Source organism: Gymnogyps californianus, chromosome 2, assembly GCF_018139145.2.
Source record: "Gymnogyps californianus isolate 813 chromosome 2, ASM1813914v2, whole genome shotgun sequence".
NCBI lineage: Eukaryota > Metazoa > Chordata > Aves > Accipitriformes > Cathartidae > Gymnogyps > Gymnogyps californianus.
This window is the reverse complement of record NC_059472.1, coordinates 76,235,374-76,255,248: the sequence shown is the minus strand read 5'-3', so window position 1 is coordinate 76,255,248 and position 19,875 is coordinate 76,235,374. Positions and strand designations below refer to the sequence as shown.

Genomic DNA, 19,875 nt, shown 5'->3' with positions numbered 1-19,875 from the left:
AATTTTTCATCAGAAGCATATGTATCAGATTGCCACAAGGATGACAGAACATCAGGATGGCCACTGTTGTCAAAATTTATTTCTGAAAGCCTCATTAAGGATAAAAATCTAATTTTGGTATTTGTAGAGTCAGTTGAAAATTATAGTGTGATAAAAATGAGAAGTAAAGAGGGTACCCTCCATCCCAGAACCTTTCCAAATCGAAAGAGACTTCCTCATGTAGTGATTTTACAACAGTGGAAAAAAACTTTCTTTTAGGAATTGATCTGTTTAGTACCACAATAGAAAGGAATGTGTGTCTGCAGGGAGTTTCGTATACTAGACCAGACCCTTAGCTAATGGATATTTTTGTAAATATTTAGAGCCAAGTCATGGATCTCCCCTCACTAGAAGTTTCCCTAAACTTCGTAAAGATGAAAGGTATGCTTGAATTTGACTTTACTGCTACAAAGGAAGTATATATATAATTTAGACTGGTGCCAGATGTGGTTTTTAGTGATTAAAAAAACCCTTCTTTTTACATCAAGAATAAACTTAGTACTTATTCATAACAATGTTAACAAACTATAAATTGTACACATTCTTTTTTTAAAAAAAGATGTACTTTAAACAGGAAACAAAGAAGCAGCAGAGGTAGCCCAATAAGTTACTGTATCCCTTAATCATCATCTAAACATGCTATCAATGCATGCACATTAATAAAATAAAGAAGTAATGAATAAACATGTTTTTCCACAATAAAACCATGGGTGTGCTCTAGCTTGATTTGAGAGTGAACTATGGTCCCACATAGTAGAAATTCCAAATTCCTAGACTTGTCTTCCCTAAAGATTAAGACAAAACAGATGACAGTTTTGATCGTGCCATGATATGAAATGTGACAGTACATGGGGCAAACGAGCAGCACCCCTATTGAACTGAGCTGTCTAAAAGCTGTTGCCTGTGCTTTCTGATGCGTACAGAAGTCATGGAAAGTAGATAGGTAGCCAGCTCATTTTCCCTTGCCGTCCCACCACAGGTTAACCAAGAAAGCAAATTCCAGTCACCTTGCGGATGTGCTCCTGCAGTCCCTTGACCCCATAGATCCTCAGCACGAACCAGAGCTTCAGGGAGCGGAACCTCCTGCCCAGGGGGATTTGCCAGTGCTGCAAGCCAGGGAGAAGGGAGAGCACCCACGTTAGAAGTCACCATTGCAGTGATACTGCAGAAATTGTACATTCTGCAATGATTTTGAAGCATACCACATTGCCACATCCTACAGGCAGTTGCTAGAGGTGGGTCAAATAATAGTAGAAATGTCTATTCCTGATTAATGCCCTGGTGTGACTGTTTAATACTCAAAATTTTCAGATTAAAATTGGAAAAGGAGGTTGGTGTCAGAATGGAAGAGTCACAAGGCAAATCAAATTTTCTTTGTGCATCCTGAATTCTCCTCGAAGACTTTAGAAAAATAAGTATCTTAGAAGCTCATGTACATTGGCTTGTTTACAGTTGTGGGGCTAGCATCTACAATGACAGGCCCATTTTCCATTTCAAAACAAGCGTTTCTATGGGTTAAAGATTAAAACACATATGCATTTTTTTTTTAAAAATTGTGTTATTCACTATGTTAAGGAAAAAAAAATCTTTAGGATATTTCTTTCTACTGCCTAAACCTTGAGATATTGCACATAAGACAATTTCTGCCTTTAAACAATTTTTTTCAAAAATTAGACTTTAAAGTTTCAGCTTGAGGAATGTTAAAAATTTAGCAAGCTACATCCTTCCTGGAAATAAACATAGGGGTTTGAGGTTTGTGATAGTAATGGAAAATAAAAGTTCTGGAAATATCAGTATATACCAGTAATAGTATTAATTATTACATTGATGCTGTACTTACCCGATAATCTGTTACAAGGCCTGGAAGTTAAAGAAAAAATGTTCACATTGCTTCATCACAACAGCCAAAGCCTTCAATCATTCTAATGTTATTGAAAAAGCTGTATCTTAGCTATCCTGTATGTTTGCTACAAACTTCAGCATCATCAGTGTCAACAGGACCACTAAATATCTAGTAGGATACTTGGCAGCATGCTAAATGAAGGTGCTTGTAATAAGCTTCATTCCTTAGCTTGTCAGAATATACCACTAACAAATTAAACAGTTTACAGGAGAAGAAACACAATTTTCCTTTCTGTTATACTGCAGATATTGTGGAGATGATGGACTAAATACTATGTTTATTATCTTCTTGTAAGGAAAAGAAGTAGTAGATAAAACGGCCAGTATTAATTTTGTTTTAAACAGTTTGCAGAATCCCCAAACTCACTTCATCACTCATTCTCTGCTGTGACATGTCACCACCTTTACCCTAGTGAACTGGTAACACTTTTTAAAATAATCCACTTCTAACTACCTTTTATACTCATTCATATATATGTTGTTAATTCTTCAGCATGTCTAGTAAGTGACTGGAAAATTTCACTCAGAATTGACATCTTCCTGCTTGGAGAATACTATTCTGCATTTTTGCATGGCTTTTCATTTGATGTAGTGAAAGCCCCTTACAAACACAGATTGATCAAGCCACAAAGCAATCCAGGGAGGCAAGTAGAGGGCATTATTAGTTATCTTTTATATAAGCACAGAGAGTCAAGATGCATCTACCTTTTTGAATCAGGTAATTAAATTGATTTCACAGTAAAGGAAACTGTAACATAAAACTGGATTACTTGCAGTAAGCCAGTGACAGAAATTAAATTGACGTAAAATTTAAAGCACTTCTTTAGGCAAATGTGGAAGCATCTGCTTAGCTTTCTTATTCTGCTTTATTACTCTGCAGTGGAGTATAAGCTTCATAGGAAAGTAGGTACTTCAATTCCATGGGAAAGTGCTGTCTAAGTGCTCCTGGAATCATGAACCACAAGGTACTATATAGAACTGTAGCTTCTGAATTTGACCACTCTATGTCATTTACATAATTCTCAGCCTTTATATTTTCTAGGACTGAAAAAAAAAAGATGGTATTTCCTGTGTTACAAGCTCTCTTGCCAACGTTCTCTCATCTATGTAGCCAAAACCGGAAAAAACATGGTCCTTCCTTCCTGCAACATATAGCCATTTGGTTCTTTAACCTCTTACTAGGTTATTTTCCAGATGAAAAAAACCCACACAACAACCAACAATCATTAACCTGTTCCTGGACTTCGGGAAATGAACATGGTTGTCTTAGCTCGGTAACGAGGTAATTTGATAACATTCATATTCTTCTGCATTGTAGCGGCCATTTTTGTTTGATAGCTGCAAGACTGGTAGCAAAGAGAGTAAAGCAACTGGTGATAGATAAATAATCCTACGCTCCTGTAAGGGGCTATGTCTAATGATCCACAACAACGCCTTTCACAAGCTGTGAAGCAGAATGCAATCAATGATTAGTCCTTGATTACAAGCCTTAGTCTTACATCTGTATTTAACCAGGAGGAATTGCATTGTGGGAGCATATGTGGCATTCACAATAGAGTATAAAGCTGCATTCTTCTAACACTGCCATTAGGATTTGACCTATATCCTGGGTTGCCAGGCAAGCTAGTATAATCTTCCTGGTGTGATGATGCAAATCACATAAAATTATAATTAATGACAAAATAAAGACTTTCCCCTTGGGGGCACACATAATTGCCATATGGTTATTAAGAGTAATTGCTCACAGATAGAGATATTTTTCCGCTCATTTAAATTCTTGAGTGAGAGATGAGCGAATTCAAAAATGCTACTTCATTTGCCTTCTAAACCATGATGGGAGTTCTCAGACCTGAGACATACTCAGAAAATAAGACCTTCCATCAGACGAGTCATATTTCCAGGGGTGCTGACATCCCATAAATCACACAGGGATCAATAGGGACTGTAACAGCCTAGCACCTTTGCAAATTGGAATATATTTATTGAAGGCATAAGTGTGGATTGGATTTAACAGTTTAACTAGAGGAATTTGATTTGAAAAGTGTTGTCCAGCTCTTTGGAAAATTGATGTCAAATGGGAATAGAGCATAGAAAAATTTAGCATCACTAGAATGCTAGTAATCAGCTGATCTCTTTGAAATCATTATGTCCAGATTGCATAACATGCTAAGACAGCTTCTGAAGGCAAGACAAAGGCTGAACAACTTACTATCCAACTGGGGAGTTAAAGTTTTCAGGTCAACTAGGTGGGCTCACTGAAAGCACCTAGTTTTAAGAAAGGTTTGATTTTCTTCTGGTGTTCTTTAACCTGGGGAAGACCTAAGGTTCTTGTATGAGCACTGTCAGTTGTCACAAGAACGCATCTTCACTTTCGTTAAGGTTGGATTTTTTCTCCTGAAGAGAAATAATTTTCATGTACGTTAAGTAAAAGCTAGTGACTTAAGTGTATTTGCTATAACTTGTATTTTTCATTTAAAAAGGAAAAAAAACAGTATATTTTTTTTCTTAACAATTCTAGCCTTTGGAGGGTGAACCTCAGCTCCAGAGTTATTGCATTTTCCTGTTTATTGCACTGTTCTATATTTGCATTGCTTAGAAATGTAGAAAAGGAATAAAATGCAAAATTTCTGCCAGTTCAGGGTTAAGGCACAGGAATCCATTTTTCCTAGGGCTTTTTAGGGAATGGTGGAATTCTGGATGGTATTAATTTAAAAGTCAGTGAGGTCATAGCCATAACAGAGATAAGATAAAAAGTACTCAGGATACACTTCTGAACACAGATCAGCAGCAGCAATTCCAGGAAAAATATGAGATAGAGTAAATGGTAAGAACATCCACATGTGATTCACTCTCTTGAGAAAGTTTTGAGGGAACTCACACCACATGTTGACACTGCACTGCTGTGACCTTCTTCACAATTAATCAGTTAATAACCGAACGTGTAAAAACAGGCTTCAGGATGGCAAATGCCACTCTGCAGTTGCTAGGTATGTGCAAGGAGCAGCACTAATCCATTAAGGAGCTTTGTACAGGGCCTAAGATTTGTAAGTTCTTTGTGAGCATTTTGTGAAGAGCTTTCATGACCATTTTGTACAAGATGGATAGTCTGCAATTACCGCCTTCTCTACAATCAATGTAAGAACATGAGAGCAACAGGATAATGTCCCAGATAGCTATCACTCAAAATAGAGCACAGATATCAAACACAGCTCACCCCTTCTTTGCAGTTTCAGGGAGTGTTTGCTCCTGGCATGGGTTTTTGAAAATTTGAATCAGAGCTTGCACGAATAGGTAAGAAAAAAGGTCACAGACTTTAGAAACTCTAAAAACAAATCAGATCTTGAAACCATTCTGGAGAAAGATATGTTGGGGAAGGCAGGTTAAGGGACTCGATACACAGCACCCAATAATATGTTTATCTGACTGCCAAAAGATCATTAAGAATTTTCTCAACACTCCTACAAAGAGTCAGTGGTAAGTCTGGAGCTGCAGAAATCCCAATACAAAAGTATTAATATAATGCTTTATAAAATGGCTTTCCCTCAGTTGCTTTTTATACTAACTAAAATCTCACTAGACATGTGTTTGCACTTTAATAAGCTTAACTCCCTAGGGCACTCTGAAAATGGAAATGGGCTCCTAAACAACTTTTAGGTAGTTTTAAGAATTTCAGTTTTCATCTTACGTCCTTTTTTCCATTAAATATCAGTGTGCAAACAAAATAATAATAATCTCATCTAATTATAAAATTACCAGACTCCTGATGGTGATGCTGCAGGTAAAGAGGTTCTAATTTAAAGGCACCTGTTAAATCTGATCTTTTTTTCACCCTGTATAAAAAAGAAAGAAATCAAATTGAGAAATTTCAGAATTAAAATTTAAGGGATTAAATTTCCACAAGAAGTGAAGGCAAATTGAATGTGTTTAAACTGGCGTATTTCCTGAGCACAGCCTGTGCCATTTTCAGCGCTTTTTCACAGCCATATCAGTACTGTACTTACAAGTAGTTAAGTGTAAGGCTCAGCAGGAACGGGCAGCATGACTGCACGACTGCATATTTAAAAACAGACAAGAAACAGACACAGAGGATCTTTTTATGGTGATAGACACTCACACCAGAATGTGAGACTAGCTGAAGCAATGTTAATGTTTGCAGTCAACAGAAGTTGCCTTGGAATTACTGCAGTACAAAGCTGTGTGGGAAGAGCTGTGGCTTCCTAGACACCATGCTCAGCTGCGGTGGGGCTTTGTGGATGCTGGCCACTGTCTCTCCATGCTGCGGTGGTGGCAGCAGCAGCCACTGGTAGGGACGAGCCACCCAGTCCAGACTCAGGCTTCCCTCTTGTACCACCCTGCCCTTAGCTGGATCCAATATACAATTACTGACAGACATACTACAGCACAATGTGAAACTGAGAAGCATACCTTACTACTGCCAGCTAGTGGGTGGTGTGAATGGACTGAGGTTCAAAAGGCAATGTGTCCCTTTTAGAGAGAATAAGCTGTGTTTTGCCAGTGGGTAGTAACAAGGTTTTCCTGATTTATGCTTCACTCTATGTGTAAGACTGACTCACCTCCACAAATGTTGGGGTTTATAGAGGCAGAAGAAGAAGAAACCAGAAATCAAAAAGGGAAAGACTGCTACATCATTCTATTAGGCCCATAAATATATTACAAAGTAAGCAATAATTATGTCAACATGGGGACACTCTAAATGACAAATGTCCAAACCTTTTATGATTTTCTGTGCATCCGTTTTTTTCTGGTTTTTAACATTTCAATGTAAAATTGTAAATTTCTAAGTAAAAATCTGATTTCCAATATTTTAGTGTGTATGTATAAATGTATAAATACATACTCCCACTCTCATCCACATCTAGACTGTGCTCATAAAACATCTTATTCAAACAAACAAAAAGCCTTCCTCTCACTAATGGTCAGGAAAGTACCAAGGTTAACAGTTAAGTACTTGTCTTCAGGTATGGAAAGTACATAGCTGAAGATAAGTAAGCTTGTGCACATGAAAAATAGTAAAAGATATTCAGAATGCTCTCAATGAAAACAATTAATAACCTATTTGTGAGCTGGAAATGTCCTGTGGACAGAAGGAAGAAACTATTAACTGAAAGCAGGTTTAATTAGGGTAAATATTTTCAACAAACCTTAAGTTGTTCTACTGTAGTTTATTTGGTATGTTTGGTTATTTTGATATATTCGCGTTTCAGTAGCTCATTCTGTATGCAACTAACCCAAGTTACAAGCAATATTATTAGTTGTCTTGTGAGAGCTTCATGTCTTCTCCTGTAATATGCTGTGCTAAACAATGGAACAGATAACTATTCTGCAGGAACATTTAGCTTAGAAGATACAAAAATGCTGTCATCTTGTACTTCCTTGGTGATGTTACTGCTTTTTTAAAAGATGACATCTGTTCCATCTGGGGACTTCACAGGTCTTAATCTGGCAACCATGAAAAACTATCTAAAAGGATTACTAAAATAAATCCAAAGCCTGGACATCAATGCGTATGAACCAGTTGAGTTGCACCTCTATACACCATGTCTAGATTTCACCCTATGTATTTAAACTTCTTTGCAGTAAGTGCTTGCGTGGTCTGGTAATGGGCAGAAGTGGTGTTCTTAACTTTCTTTGCAAATACCCCTGGTTGGCTGAAGAACTGTGAATATATATTTCAAAAATGTCATTGATAAACTAGAATTTTTTTAAGGCTTGATGTTATGCTAATAGACCTACTAAGATCTAGCTTGAGTGGCATAGATTCACATATTAAGTACTCATAATACAAAATGCACAACAAAAGTCCTGGTGAATAAAGTAGTGGAAATCTGTGAAAAGTGACTTACTTGGATTGCACATCTGCAGCTTTTAACAGCCTCACTCTATTCTGTCCATTTTAAATGATAGATACAATAACCAAAAAGGTGACTTCATATTATAAACCAACAGGAAAATTTCACTTCCACCTACAGATAAGCATTTCCTGTAAGCACTTTCCTTCCAAATACTAAAACAACCTTCCCAACCAAAAGTTAACACTTAAACCCTGAAAAGAGTAATAGAAAAGCAAAGATATCAAGACTTTGCAAGATTATTATTTTCACTCTCTCTGAAAGAAGACACTTCTTCCTATTTTCTAATATTCCAGAGAACCAATTAAACAAGTCAGGCAAAACTGACTGGTAGTTTCAAGGCAAAGTCTCTAAAGGACCCTAACATTTGAATATGGAAAATATACCCCTCTCAGAGTGCCTATATTAAATTCCTTTTTATAGGAAATTGACGGCTCTTTTCTGTACATCGAGAAGTCTGAGAATATTTTACAAAAGGTTTATAATGAAATTGCCTCCAAATCCCAAATGACATCAGTGCTACATATTGCACTGAGTAGTGAAATAATTACATTACAGATCTAATGGCTAGATTATCTTAATCAACTTGCAGGGAAAAGAAATTGGAGTGTTTATTGGGGAAAGTGCTGAGGAGCCTGGGTGATTTAGAAGCCTGTCCGTCAATGGAACTCAGCTTAATTTGATTCTAAAATGGTGTTCACTGTTTATTGAACTCTTTCCCTATTATTACAATACCATGGTTAATACTTCCCATGGATCCTAAGAGGATTATGTATCCTTCACAGTTACTTTTTCTCACGAGGTTCCTTCATCCTTTATTATTACATTTCACCTTTTCAGGCAGTGTTACAGTTGATAAGAGAGGTGAATTTTGGACATGGGCCTTAGAAGTAGTTGGATGATGGATTTGGCTTCAAGTCAAAGAGTTTAACTTTAAATGTATACTTCATTCTTTATTAACTGAATAACACCTATACATAAATGCCTTGCTGAAATGAAGCCTGAATGGCTATAGTTGTGAAGCTTTCACTTTGAGTTAGGAGACATGGTGCAAGGTCTCTTGAGATTCCTTGTAATGGAATCTTCCTACGTATGAAAACAAGTATTTTATGCAATGGCTTATCTAAAAAAAAGCAAGAAACAAAATGGAGAAGAATACTTTCCTAAGTCTAAAGTCTAAGCTTTGCTAGGAAGAAGCTAAAATGGCCTGAGATGGGAACATAAACTCACAGACACTGTGATTGTATATACCTTGTTTTCCTGGAAAGCCAGGTAAAATACTTTTAACATAGTTCCATTGGGTTTTCGGGGAAAGCAGAATTAATGAGAAATTAAACTAGTAGGGACTAGACTCTGGCCCCTAATTGTCCTACAAACATTAAAGAGAATGATGGTTTATTGTCTCATTTCTGAGTGGCTACTTTGTTAACAATGTCTTTGAGTGATGAGAAAAAGATGGGGTAAACTAGCAAAGGAATTTCATTGTCTTCCTATTTCCGTATACAGAGAGAGACAGCTAGTTATGAGGTACTTATAAACTGGTGTCTTGGGTTAATCACTGCCACTACTGATGAATCAGGATCAAAATGTAAGCCATTTACTCTAAGGAAAAGAAAAAAAACCCATAATGTCTTGGAATATTTGAAGTGCCTACATCAGGAAAACTATTAAAGTAAAAAATATATTATCTGAATAATGAACATATTTGTGGAAAAGTCAACTTTGCTGAGGATATTAAAAGAGCCGAAGGTTAACCAAAGGCAACTGAGTGATCCCTCTCTCACATTTATTCTTCTTTTAAATAAGGTGACCTTTTTCTGGATGATGTTTTAGAGTCTTCTTTTTAACATTCAGTTTGTCCTTCTTTTTTTCATTTTTGCAAGTATTGTTCTATTATAACTGAAATTAATGTTTTCATTTATTTTGATAAATAGTCTGCATTTACTGAATAGCTGTTTTGCTAATAAGTATCATTAGTTGTGATGCTGGTAGACACTAGGTTCTAGAGATTCCAGTTTGGGACACAATAGGATCATCTATTATGGGATGTTTTTATTACTGCTGTTATTGTTGCTATGATACTTTGCTTTGTTTCAAAGTATGTCTACAGGTTTCTACTTGGGCATCTTTTTATATCAAAATGTCGTCTCTGCTGTCATCTGAGGAAATTGAAAATCAGTACAAAATTGCATAAATAGTCCTTTTTGAAATCAGCTGCTTTTCATTAGCCAAATCCCAAGCATTTTTAGAAAGGCTTTTGAAGAATCAAGGCTCAAACAAAAAGAAATTTTATGGAAAAGAAGAAAAAGCTCTGTTCAGCATGCTGTTCATTGCATTAACATCCTTAAATGAAGTTTTTTTATTTATGTTTTAAACAGTCCCAAAATGGAGCAAGTATGAATCTACAGACTTTTCAGGATTTCACTCTCTCTCTGGAACATAATGCAGAGCTCAGGCCTATTTCTAAATTCTACTTTTTTGAAACTTGGATTAAAAGAGTGAATTTTGTAAATAATTTACAAGAGTTAAAGCTATCCAGAACTCCTCATTTCAATAGAGAAATGTAAATAAATGTCTACTGCTAGAAAGGAAGACTAATTTAACGTGTGATTTTTGTCTCTTGTAATGTTTCCTTTTACTGTAATACTTACCACATAGCAGAGCAGTCAAAATTCACTAGGAGCCATTTGTGAGGATTAAAGTTAAATGAATCTGCAAACTGAGAATGGATAAATAAAAACCAGAATTATGAAAGAGAAAAGGACCCATGATACAGCTTTGCCAAATTGCCTGAGTACACCTTAACTATGAATAAATTCCTGAATTGGGTCTTTATAGATAATCTTCATGCTGATGTCACCTTACTTAATAACTATTGTAGTTAAATCTTCATTTATTTTGGGGATGGAATTCAGGTTAGGTGTGCAGCTAAGCTATTGGTATTATCAACATTTTGCGCATTTGCTAACAATTATACTTTTTAGATACATATGTTATGAAAAAGTATATATCTCAGTGTAAACTAAAAAAAAATCTGCATACTCAGGAACATCCACTGTGGTTCATATCCCAATTTCCAGTAACAATTCACTAAGCTTTCTATTCCCAAGAATGTTAAACATATACACACAAAATTCGTATATAGAGACAAATGATATATTTAGTTCAGAATCTGCGTATCACATTCATTCAGAAAATTACAGCTGACCAGGAAATTACTTTTTTTTTTACTGCCAGGATGTTTTCTTTTAGTAGAAGTCATTTTTTCATCTAAGTCAGAAGAAAAACCAACACAGAATAAGCATTCACAATACATCTTTATATAAATCATGTAAACAGGCTTGTTTTACTTGGCATATGTTTAGGCGTGGCATCAAAGGAAACCCAGGTAGGTAGGACGGACATCGTGTGGGAAAGGCTTCGTCCGTGTTTTGTGTTTTAACAAAGGCAGAAGCCTTCAGCCTTAAAAAACAGAGATGGGGGCCTGGCAGCACCAAGGTCTGCCTACTCCATATAGCACTTTTCTGTTCTCATTTGCTTCTCATAACCTTCCCTGTCACTTGCAAACAATTAACGATTGCTCTCCTAAGAGAAGATTATCTGTCTGTCTGTCTGTTTATCTATCTATACATCTATCTAGCTATCTCCCTGTACTATGTAAGGTAGGAAACCTATTCATAGTTGTTAAATATTTACTCTTATGACAAATGCTGGCCCAGACAAGGGATGCTGTTTCATTTCCTTCAGGAACCAATAACAATAATTTAAAAAATATTCCCCCACAGGAAATTACAACAAGCTTCATTTGCTGATAAAAAAGAGACAGAAAGAAATGCTTTATTTGTGAGGGGGTTTCCCCTCCTCTTCTTCATTAGTCACTACCTATCAGTGCTGTGTTTAAACTTCTGGCTTTACCAAACAGTAATATTTTCTCCACTAACGTGGAGGGCAAGGACTTATCTGACTGTCTGAGGGGAGCAGCAGGAAATTGAAGTATTCTTATCTAAGCAACTGAATGCCAAGTAGCTCAGTGAGGGGGGAAAAAAGGAACAGGAGTGCTGTTGGGGGAGTATTTCATTTGGCACTCTCAGTTATTAAACCCTGTCTGTTTGAGATACAGCTACTGGCGGTATCCTATATGACTTTCAGGATGGAAGCAAAAAATCAGACATAATGAGCTCATTAATTTGTTGAACTTCTTTTCTTTTTTTTTTTTCTTTTTTGTGTAATGTAGAATTAGGGTGTTATAAACATGCCTTTTTGGATATTCAGGAAAAAGTTCCTCTTTTCTATTTTGTAAGACACTTTGTCGATTCATTCCTACTTGCTATTCTGAATGACAAACTTTTACATGCTGTGGTAACTTGCATACTCCCAGAATAAACCAGTAAAAATTATATAAACATAAGTAATGTAATAGAATATACAGGGATTTGTAGTGCAAACTGAAGTGCAGTGTACTCAGAGATTCTAGAAGAGCCATTAACGTTGGATGCATAAGAAACACACAAATTCTATGGAAGAGCAAGGTTTTAGCAGGCTGCTAGAGAAGAAACATTTAATTCACCTCCACTCCATTTAAAAGATGCCTGAATTCAGGGCAGATGAATGCACTCCCAGCATAGGCCGCATCAATATGCATCCAGATATTTTCTTTATTACCTAAAAAAAAAAAGTAATTGAAGGGGAAATAAATTAAACAGCAGATTAAAAAGCCCTATTAATTTGCATGAAACCAAGTGCCTGAGAGATTTTTCTTTGATGTTATTATTTTCCCAATTTAAAATTAAATTAAGAGATTAAATGTTTCTACCATCTGGGTTTCCATTAATACATAAAGATGTATACATAACATATTCTTCTTCCTCCCCACTTCTACTGGAACAGAGTCCTTACATCTCTAGGTTTATCTTATTAATATTAAGCAACATAAAATATTAAATGATTTTGATTTAAGAACTATTATAAAATACACTTTAAAAATATGTATCTAGAGATGTAGTTACCATTTCTATGGTAATAAAACTACCTACTTTAGCAAGAGGAGCTAGAGTTTTAGCTGTGCTCCCCATTTCTAACTCATGAATCACAAACACACATTTCTAAACAGTATTTTTTACATATTGATATATGTGCATGCGCATGCTTTTAAACTATGTGCAGCAAACTTTATTTCAAGGACTGAGACACTTATGCAAGAGCAAGCATTGAAAGGTTAAGAAAGTGCTAGTTTTGATTAGTCACTGAATGGTTTCTGCAGAAATATTTTAGCATATGAGCCTCCATGTATTCTCTGTAATTTAGTATTCACACTCTGCTATAGATCACCTGTATTAATGCACATGGTAGCAATTATGGTCTATGAGTTGATGACTGAAGCCCACATAACATCTTTACACTGGTCACTAAATAATTCTGATGGGTATTTCCACATACAGAGGTATATCATTCAGATCTGCAATTGGGCACCAAGTTCATGCTGGAATTTGCATTCTTGTGAACCACATTTTCTTTTTGCATCAATTTTCTGGAAAAAAGCTAATAAAATATTATTCTAACATCCATGACTTAGGTTTATTTGAAAACATGTTCAAAGTTCAATTGATTATTTATTTTTAAATATACTTGGTTTGAGACACAGCCTTTATTTCATAGGACTACTGCTTATGTATATTAAGAAGAAAATTCACCTGCATGCAGAAAAGCTAGCATGAGACTTAGGATTTGAGTAGTGCACAATGCTTCTGCTGGTCTCTGCTGCACAAGCAGGAACTCAACTGGTGAAACACACGATTAGTTGCTATACCTAAAAGTATTGGTGTCACTATTTTATTAGGTCAGGCCTATAGGAATAACCTGAACAGCAAAATAATCTCTAGTTGCTAAGCAGACTACTAGAAACCTTTTTAGAAAGGAGGATTGGGAGAAACTGAGTCTCTGGGCCTTGTGCTGAAGGGCAGGAAACCTCACAGAGCAAGTCACCACCAGACAAACCCCAGATGTTTTAGGCCTCACCTGAGTAAATTAACAGAACATCAAATGTAGCTGTGTTTCTATGAGGCTGCTTCCAATTGCTTATAGCTATAAATTTCCCATTCTAAATGTACACTTGAATAGATATGGTGGGCTTCTGTTGCGTTTTCATCAGTCAGCAAGTGTGTGGTTTTGACCAAGCCTTGCTGCAGATCAAAGCTTGACACAACAGACCATAACACAGAAATACTTATGAAGAGTCCATGTCTCGGTCACTGTATTAAACACCCTGGCACTTGTCCTGTTTTCTTGCAAGAGGAAGAAAATCGGGGAAGGGAGAGAAAGGATTAAGGAGAATACATGTGGATTTTTGATGCATATTTCCCTGCTTTTTATAGTTGTTAGAACCAGACAGAAAGAAAACATTTGGTGCAGAGGAGAATTAGAGTTCAGCTTTTCCCTGATATTCACCATTGCTCTAGATGCGCTTACAGGTAGAAAGGCTTGAAGAAAAATGTTACAAACTGAAGCACTTAAAGTAATTTTTAACTGACAGTGTTCCAAAATACGCCCCCCCCAAAAAAGCCCTTGAGGCAATGTCCTCTGTACTCTTTAACGGTTTGAGAATGCAAGCTTGCTGCTTGACCTAATATTAGAAAGAAAACTGTAACTGAAGGTCTCATCTACAAGTAGTCTTATTGAATTTGGATACTGACGCTGCACAACGCCCTGGAAATGACTCAGCGTGGCTTAAACTGGTATCTGCAATTTTAGAAAGTAGCAGCAAAGACTTACAAATAGGACCCAGTTCTAACAGTTTGTCAAAGGAGCAGCAAGGTGTGGTTCCAAGTGTTGCACAGAACTGCAGAGCCAAAAAAACAAAGGCAAAAAAATTTAAGTGTTACAGCAAAGAAAATTATCAAATGAAAAAAACTGTCTGCAAAGGCAACAATAAACAGAGAGAATAGATGATATAGGGCAAAATAAATTGATTTTAGCCAATACCTATCTTTCAGTGGAACTTTTGAGAATCTAGGGTTTTTTCCCAAAGCTCCCATAAGCGTCCATTGAGATAGATGCATAAAATCTAATGACACTATAAAATTGACTGATAAGTAATGATGTAATATAGTCACAGTAGTATATTACTGCTATATTTTATATATTTTCTAAGAGTTCCACATGCTTATCATGTGGCCCAATACTAACATCACATACACAATTATCATCAAAATGATTTGCAGTTTATGGTATATAAGCAAGATCTGAACTTGAGCAACTTAAAGGTGCTGGAATGGATCCATTCTGTTGACAGAATGGATCATAAAATGTTACTGCCTGAATTAAAGAGCCACAGCTCTGTAACAGAGACTTGCAACTGATTTGTGCTCAATGGATCTGCAGCCTAAGACCTGTTCACTAATAGTATATGTTCACTATTAGGTTTGCAAGATTTTTTCCCTGAGAAACTTTTTGTCCCAAATTCATCCTAAAATACTGGAACCATTCTTGTTTCATTCTGTTAACGTCTCCTTTAATGTATCCTGTTGCATGACCAGTGGGCCAAAAGCAGAGGCAACATAAATGCTGAAGTTTCACAGCAGAAAGAGAATATAACTAGGTGAAAATAAGCTATGGTAATTTACTGGGAATATGCAGGTAGAATTATAACCCAAAAAAACAACTGTCAAATGCATATGAACTGACAATATTTTATTTTTCATTGCTACACTTATGTTTTAAACACCTTGTTTCATTTTTGTAAGCACTAATAAAGGCTGGGTCTGGTTTTTGACTTGTACTGGATTTTTATATAATAAAAGACACTTTACAGTTTAAATAAGTAAATTAAGTATGCTGGTTTTTAGTTAGAGTATTGAACTACAAAGGAATTAGATTGTTTATCCAAGGTTACACACAAACTATAGTACAGCCAGGAGATGACTATAAATATGTCAAATCCAGAATTTGGGTTTTTATTTTTGTACTTCTGGTTACTTTTTCTGCCAAGTACACTGTCAATGCACTATCTTTTGCTTTCACTGTTTTTCCCTATATATCTGCAACTAGCCACATTCTTCTGGTGGGTGGGTGTGCGCACGTCCCTCAGTGAATTCATGACAAGACCTATAAGAAGACAAAGGAACACCTATATGATACTTGTCCATCCACTAGACCTTTCAAGAGACAAACATACTGTCATAGCAAAACATAGATACAATTATACATTAAAACTCCATATAGTGCATTTTTATCTCACAGCTCCATAATGAGTAGGTATGCAGGGCCTTGGAGTTCACTGCTCTCCCTTGTAGCAGGAGTGATACCATCAGGAAAAGTTTCCAGTGGTTCCTTCTCTGCATTGGACTTCTCTGGGTCATTCAACATGCCAAGTAATATCTTCTATTTCTTAAGCGACTGCTTAGTTTGTCCAGTACAGTAGGTCTTGCTGCTATACTAGAGAATGTCCTCATTGAAGAGCAGCATGCTTTGTCATTGCTGCCTCAGTTGTGGAGCTGCTGCAGGATGGGGATGTGTTGCCGGTGCCCAGCTGAGAGGTGCGGCTGGTGGCTTAAGTGTGTGGGATGGGGTGGACTTTTGGCCTGTTCTGTTACAGTTATCGTGATGTGAGTAAGCACTTCTGTAGCAAAGGCTTTTGTTCATGTTTACATTACCTGATGTGGCCTTATCTGCTTTCAGCTTTCAGTCTCTCTCTCTAGCACAACAAGCTTTCTACTTCTGAGAAAAATAATTTCATGTTATTATGCCAGTAGCAAATTGTTTGCCAAAATCCTATAATCTGTTTTAGCCTAATATCACATTTCACTTGCCAAGTGTATGCTCTTTTCTATTCTTCTAGCTCGGATATTCACATGCTGTCTCTCCTGCATTTCACCGATATCTCGTTAATTCTAGGAGTTCCTATTAGTCAAAAGTTAAATGATGCCAGCTTTTTCAGGAGGGTCTTTTTTCCTTCTTTTTTAAAAGATGATACGCATTTGCACTAAGTATTTCTGCTCTAATTAAACAGACTGCTTGATGGCTACCAATATTTTACCCTTTTATTTGTTCCCTTGAACACTTACCCTCATTCATAAGTTGTCATCTGCTTTCAAGCTAGAGATTTGATTGACTTTTTCACTTCTACCAGTTATTGGATATTGGAGATATTGTTACAAATCATCTACAGTCCATCTTGAAGCAGGTCCTCTACACATCTCAGGACTAAGAGTTGGTTTTCCCTCTGGGGGTTCCCTAACTAGTCCTCCCAATAACTTCTCATGAAATTTTAACATGTTTGTTTATTTTTGCTTTTCACATTTCCCATCAAGTTTTTTTTTTCTTCTTTTCATTCGATGAAATAAAGCAATAACAGCATACTAGAAAGGCCTAGCATCTTGGAAAAAATAATCTGATTATGAGACAAAGAGTTGGATAAATGTGATGGGATTTTCATTTGCAAGTTCCAGATTTTTAGAGAATTCGTGCAAAGTGAGAGATGGTTGTTTTACTACTTATTAAACTAGATTTTTCAAAATTTCTAGGAAATCCCACACTAACATAAACATCCAGTAAAAAGGGCAGGTGGATATGTATTCAAAAAGCCAGAAATTTAAAATGATACATCCCAAGAATATTGAACTAATTCAATAATCTATTGCTAGGGAGGTAAAACCTCTCTTTTAAGTACACTTTTGAACATTTCTGCATCTATATTATACCATATACCTCAGAGATATTTTAAGCTGTTGTAGGGAGCTGAATTTTTCTGTTTAATGGAAAGTACTCAGATAGTACTCAATTCATATAAATTTATGTACACTCTTAGAGGAAGTCATATCCTGCCTTTGTATAGGGCAGACCTGATTAAATGTAGTCATATAAAACCCTGAAAACATTTTATCCCTGACAGCGCACATGTTCTCCCAACTACACAATTACAGCAATATTAGTAACTATAATCATGTTTCATTACACCAATAAAAAATATTGGCTATGGGAAAAGTTATTGTTAAAATAAGAAAGGGACGATACAGTATTTTTTCCATAGCAAGCTTCTAAGAACCTGAGGAGTTTGAAACAAATACAGTTCTGAAAATGAGAAGCACTTTGAATATATAGTTAATAAAATTTTGCTGCTAACACATTTTTTCCCTCAAAATAATCTAATCTTTATCTATACTGGGCCTTCCCATATTCCTGAGACACATGAGAAGAACAGAATAATTACTGTGCCTTGAGGTACGTTCATGATTTCTCTGGAAGTTTAATCATCCTTTGAGGGAGGTTGCTTTAAAAAGATTGCAGGGTATTTTTTCAAAAAGGAATAAGTTTGCTTCCTTTTTTTACTAAGAAAGCACGTATGTATGGAGTGAAAATATCGCATTATTGTCTACCTAAGATGTTCCCACAATCAGGAGAAACCTGCATTTCATCTTTGGCTGAACTACAGATCTACAAATGGGGTGACAAGAAATGGAGGCTACCATGATGAAAATTCTAATTTTTCTATATACATAAAGAATAGGGGTTAACCCATTGGATTGGAAAATACCCAAATAAAGAGTGCACTATAGTCTTAGCTCTGCTTTTATACATATATTTTATGATAATATGGTGTGGACTTTCTGACAAGATTAAAGTGAAATTATCTTGGCTAGTCCAGCAATTGAAATAATGATGGAGATTTCACAACAGAAAATTACACGTTATTGTTATTAGTGTTGTACTGCAGTTAAAGTATTCTCCTTCTAATCAGGATAAGGAGTATGTTGCTTCAATGAGAGATTATATGAGTTCAAACATATGCTTACTTGTTTAAATAATGGCTTATTCTGTAAAGTATACCTCAGTTTCTAAAATAATTTTGTTGTTCTCTCTGCAGGTGTCTAAGCCTCAAAGCTACTTGTTTTAATTCTCAGAAACCACTTAAAGTGACAGCATCTGCTCTTGTCAGGACTCTCATTACCCCGCCTCCGTACTACACAATGAATCTAACTCAATTTGTAACCTGTATAACACTGGCAAAATCACATTTGTGCAAAGGGCGGGGGACAAGCTGCATCACAGAAATGGGACTGATGGCTCAGTATAGCCTGCAGGCCTTACGCTTTTCAGGTTGTGCACTTCAAATTTGACTCAGCCCTGGTTGCGAATACAAAGCAGCTAAAATGCTTGTATCAGTCATCTCATGTATTACTTTCCTGAAATCAAGAGCTATGTCAGGAAACATGCATGAATCTTTATGATGCCTGAGAGCAATGACTCTCAATCTTTTCAACTGGAAGACCTCCTACAGCTTTTGAAAAAGATGTGGACACATTTTGCACAGTTTCACGACAAAGCTTTTCATTTGCAATGAGCTAAAATGAGGCAAAACTTTCAATGTTCTCTTATTGTTTTTATTTTCTCCTACTCAGTTGTTTGCCAGCTTGCACTCATGAGAATGTCTGTGGCTTGAAGAAAACTGCAACAGTTTACTAAACCACCATTCAGTATTTTACAAAACAGCAATCATTCACAAACTGTGGATTAAGGAACATTGCCCTAGACATCTGTACATGTCTCGAGAATGCTTCTTCCAAATGGAAATCTGTGGTCAGGATCTAAGTGTTAACTTCTACTGAAAAGATGGCTCCTCTGTCAGTCTAATTCTGATTTACTGTTTCCCGAGTGAGTCCGGATACAAACAGCCTGCTTCTTAATATCCTGCAGATCATCATTCAGAAGAGTCATTTCAGCTAGAATCAGAGAGATTTCATGCTGGGCCTTTGTTCAGCAGCAAAGCAATCATGTTATAGCAGCTTTATACTGGATGAGGTTGTTGAAGTATATTGTACTATATATATGCCAGCTGCAATATATCAGTGTTGATTTATGAAAGACAGCATAAAGCTCACAGGCCACTTACACACGTTCAAGTGAACTAGGCTTGAATGCAGTGTACCCTACGTCTGAATTTAGCAGTGCTTAACTTAGTGGTCTCCACATTTGAGCATCCCGGTCAACATTCATCCAACCTAGAGGCCTATCTCAAGCTGGGAGCATAGGACCCAACTGAGAAGGGCATTTGCACATGTGCTCAGCCACC

The 19,875-nt window shown here is 36.4% G+C and overlaps 1 protein-coding gene across 1 annotated transcript in view; it reads right to left on the bottom strand.

Moving 5' to 3' along the window:
* The window catches only part of DDC (dopa decarboxylase), a 53,886-nt gene that overhangs the window by 10,827 nt on the left and 23,184 nt on the right, over window positions 1-19,875 (bottom strand). The window contains exons 6-11 of the mRNA XM_050892262.1: window positions 14,580-14,646; window positions 12,379-12,473; window positions 10,463-10,530; window positions 5,695-5,771; window positions 1,880-1,899; window positions 1,047-1,145 (exon numbers count right to left, since the gene is read on the bottom strand). Coding sequence (XP_050748219.1) covers window positions 1,047-1,145; window positions 1,880-1,899; window positions 5,695-5,771; window positions 10,463-10,530; window positions 12,379-12,473; window positions 14,580-14,646 — 426 coding nt within the window. The remainder of the gene's footprint in view (window positions 1-1,046; window positions 1,146-1,879; window positions 1,900-5,694; window positions 5,772-10,462; window positions 10,531-12,378; window positions 12,474-14,579; window positions 14,647-19,875) is intronic.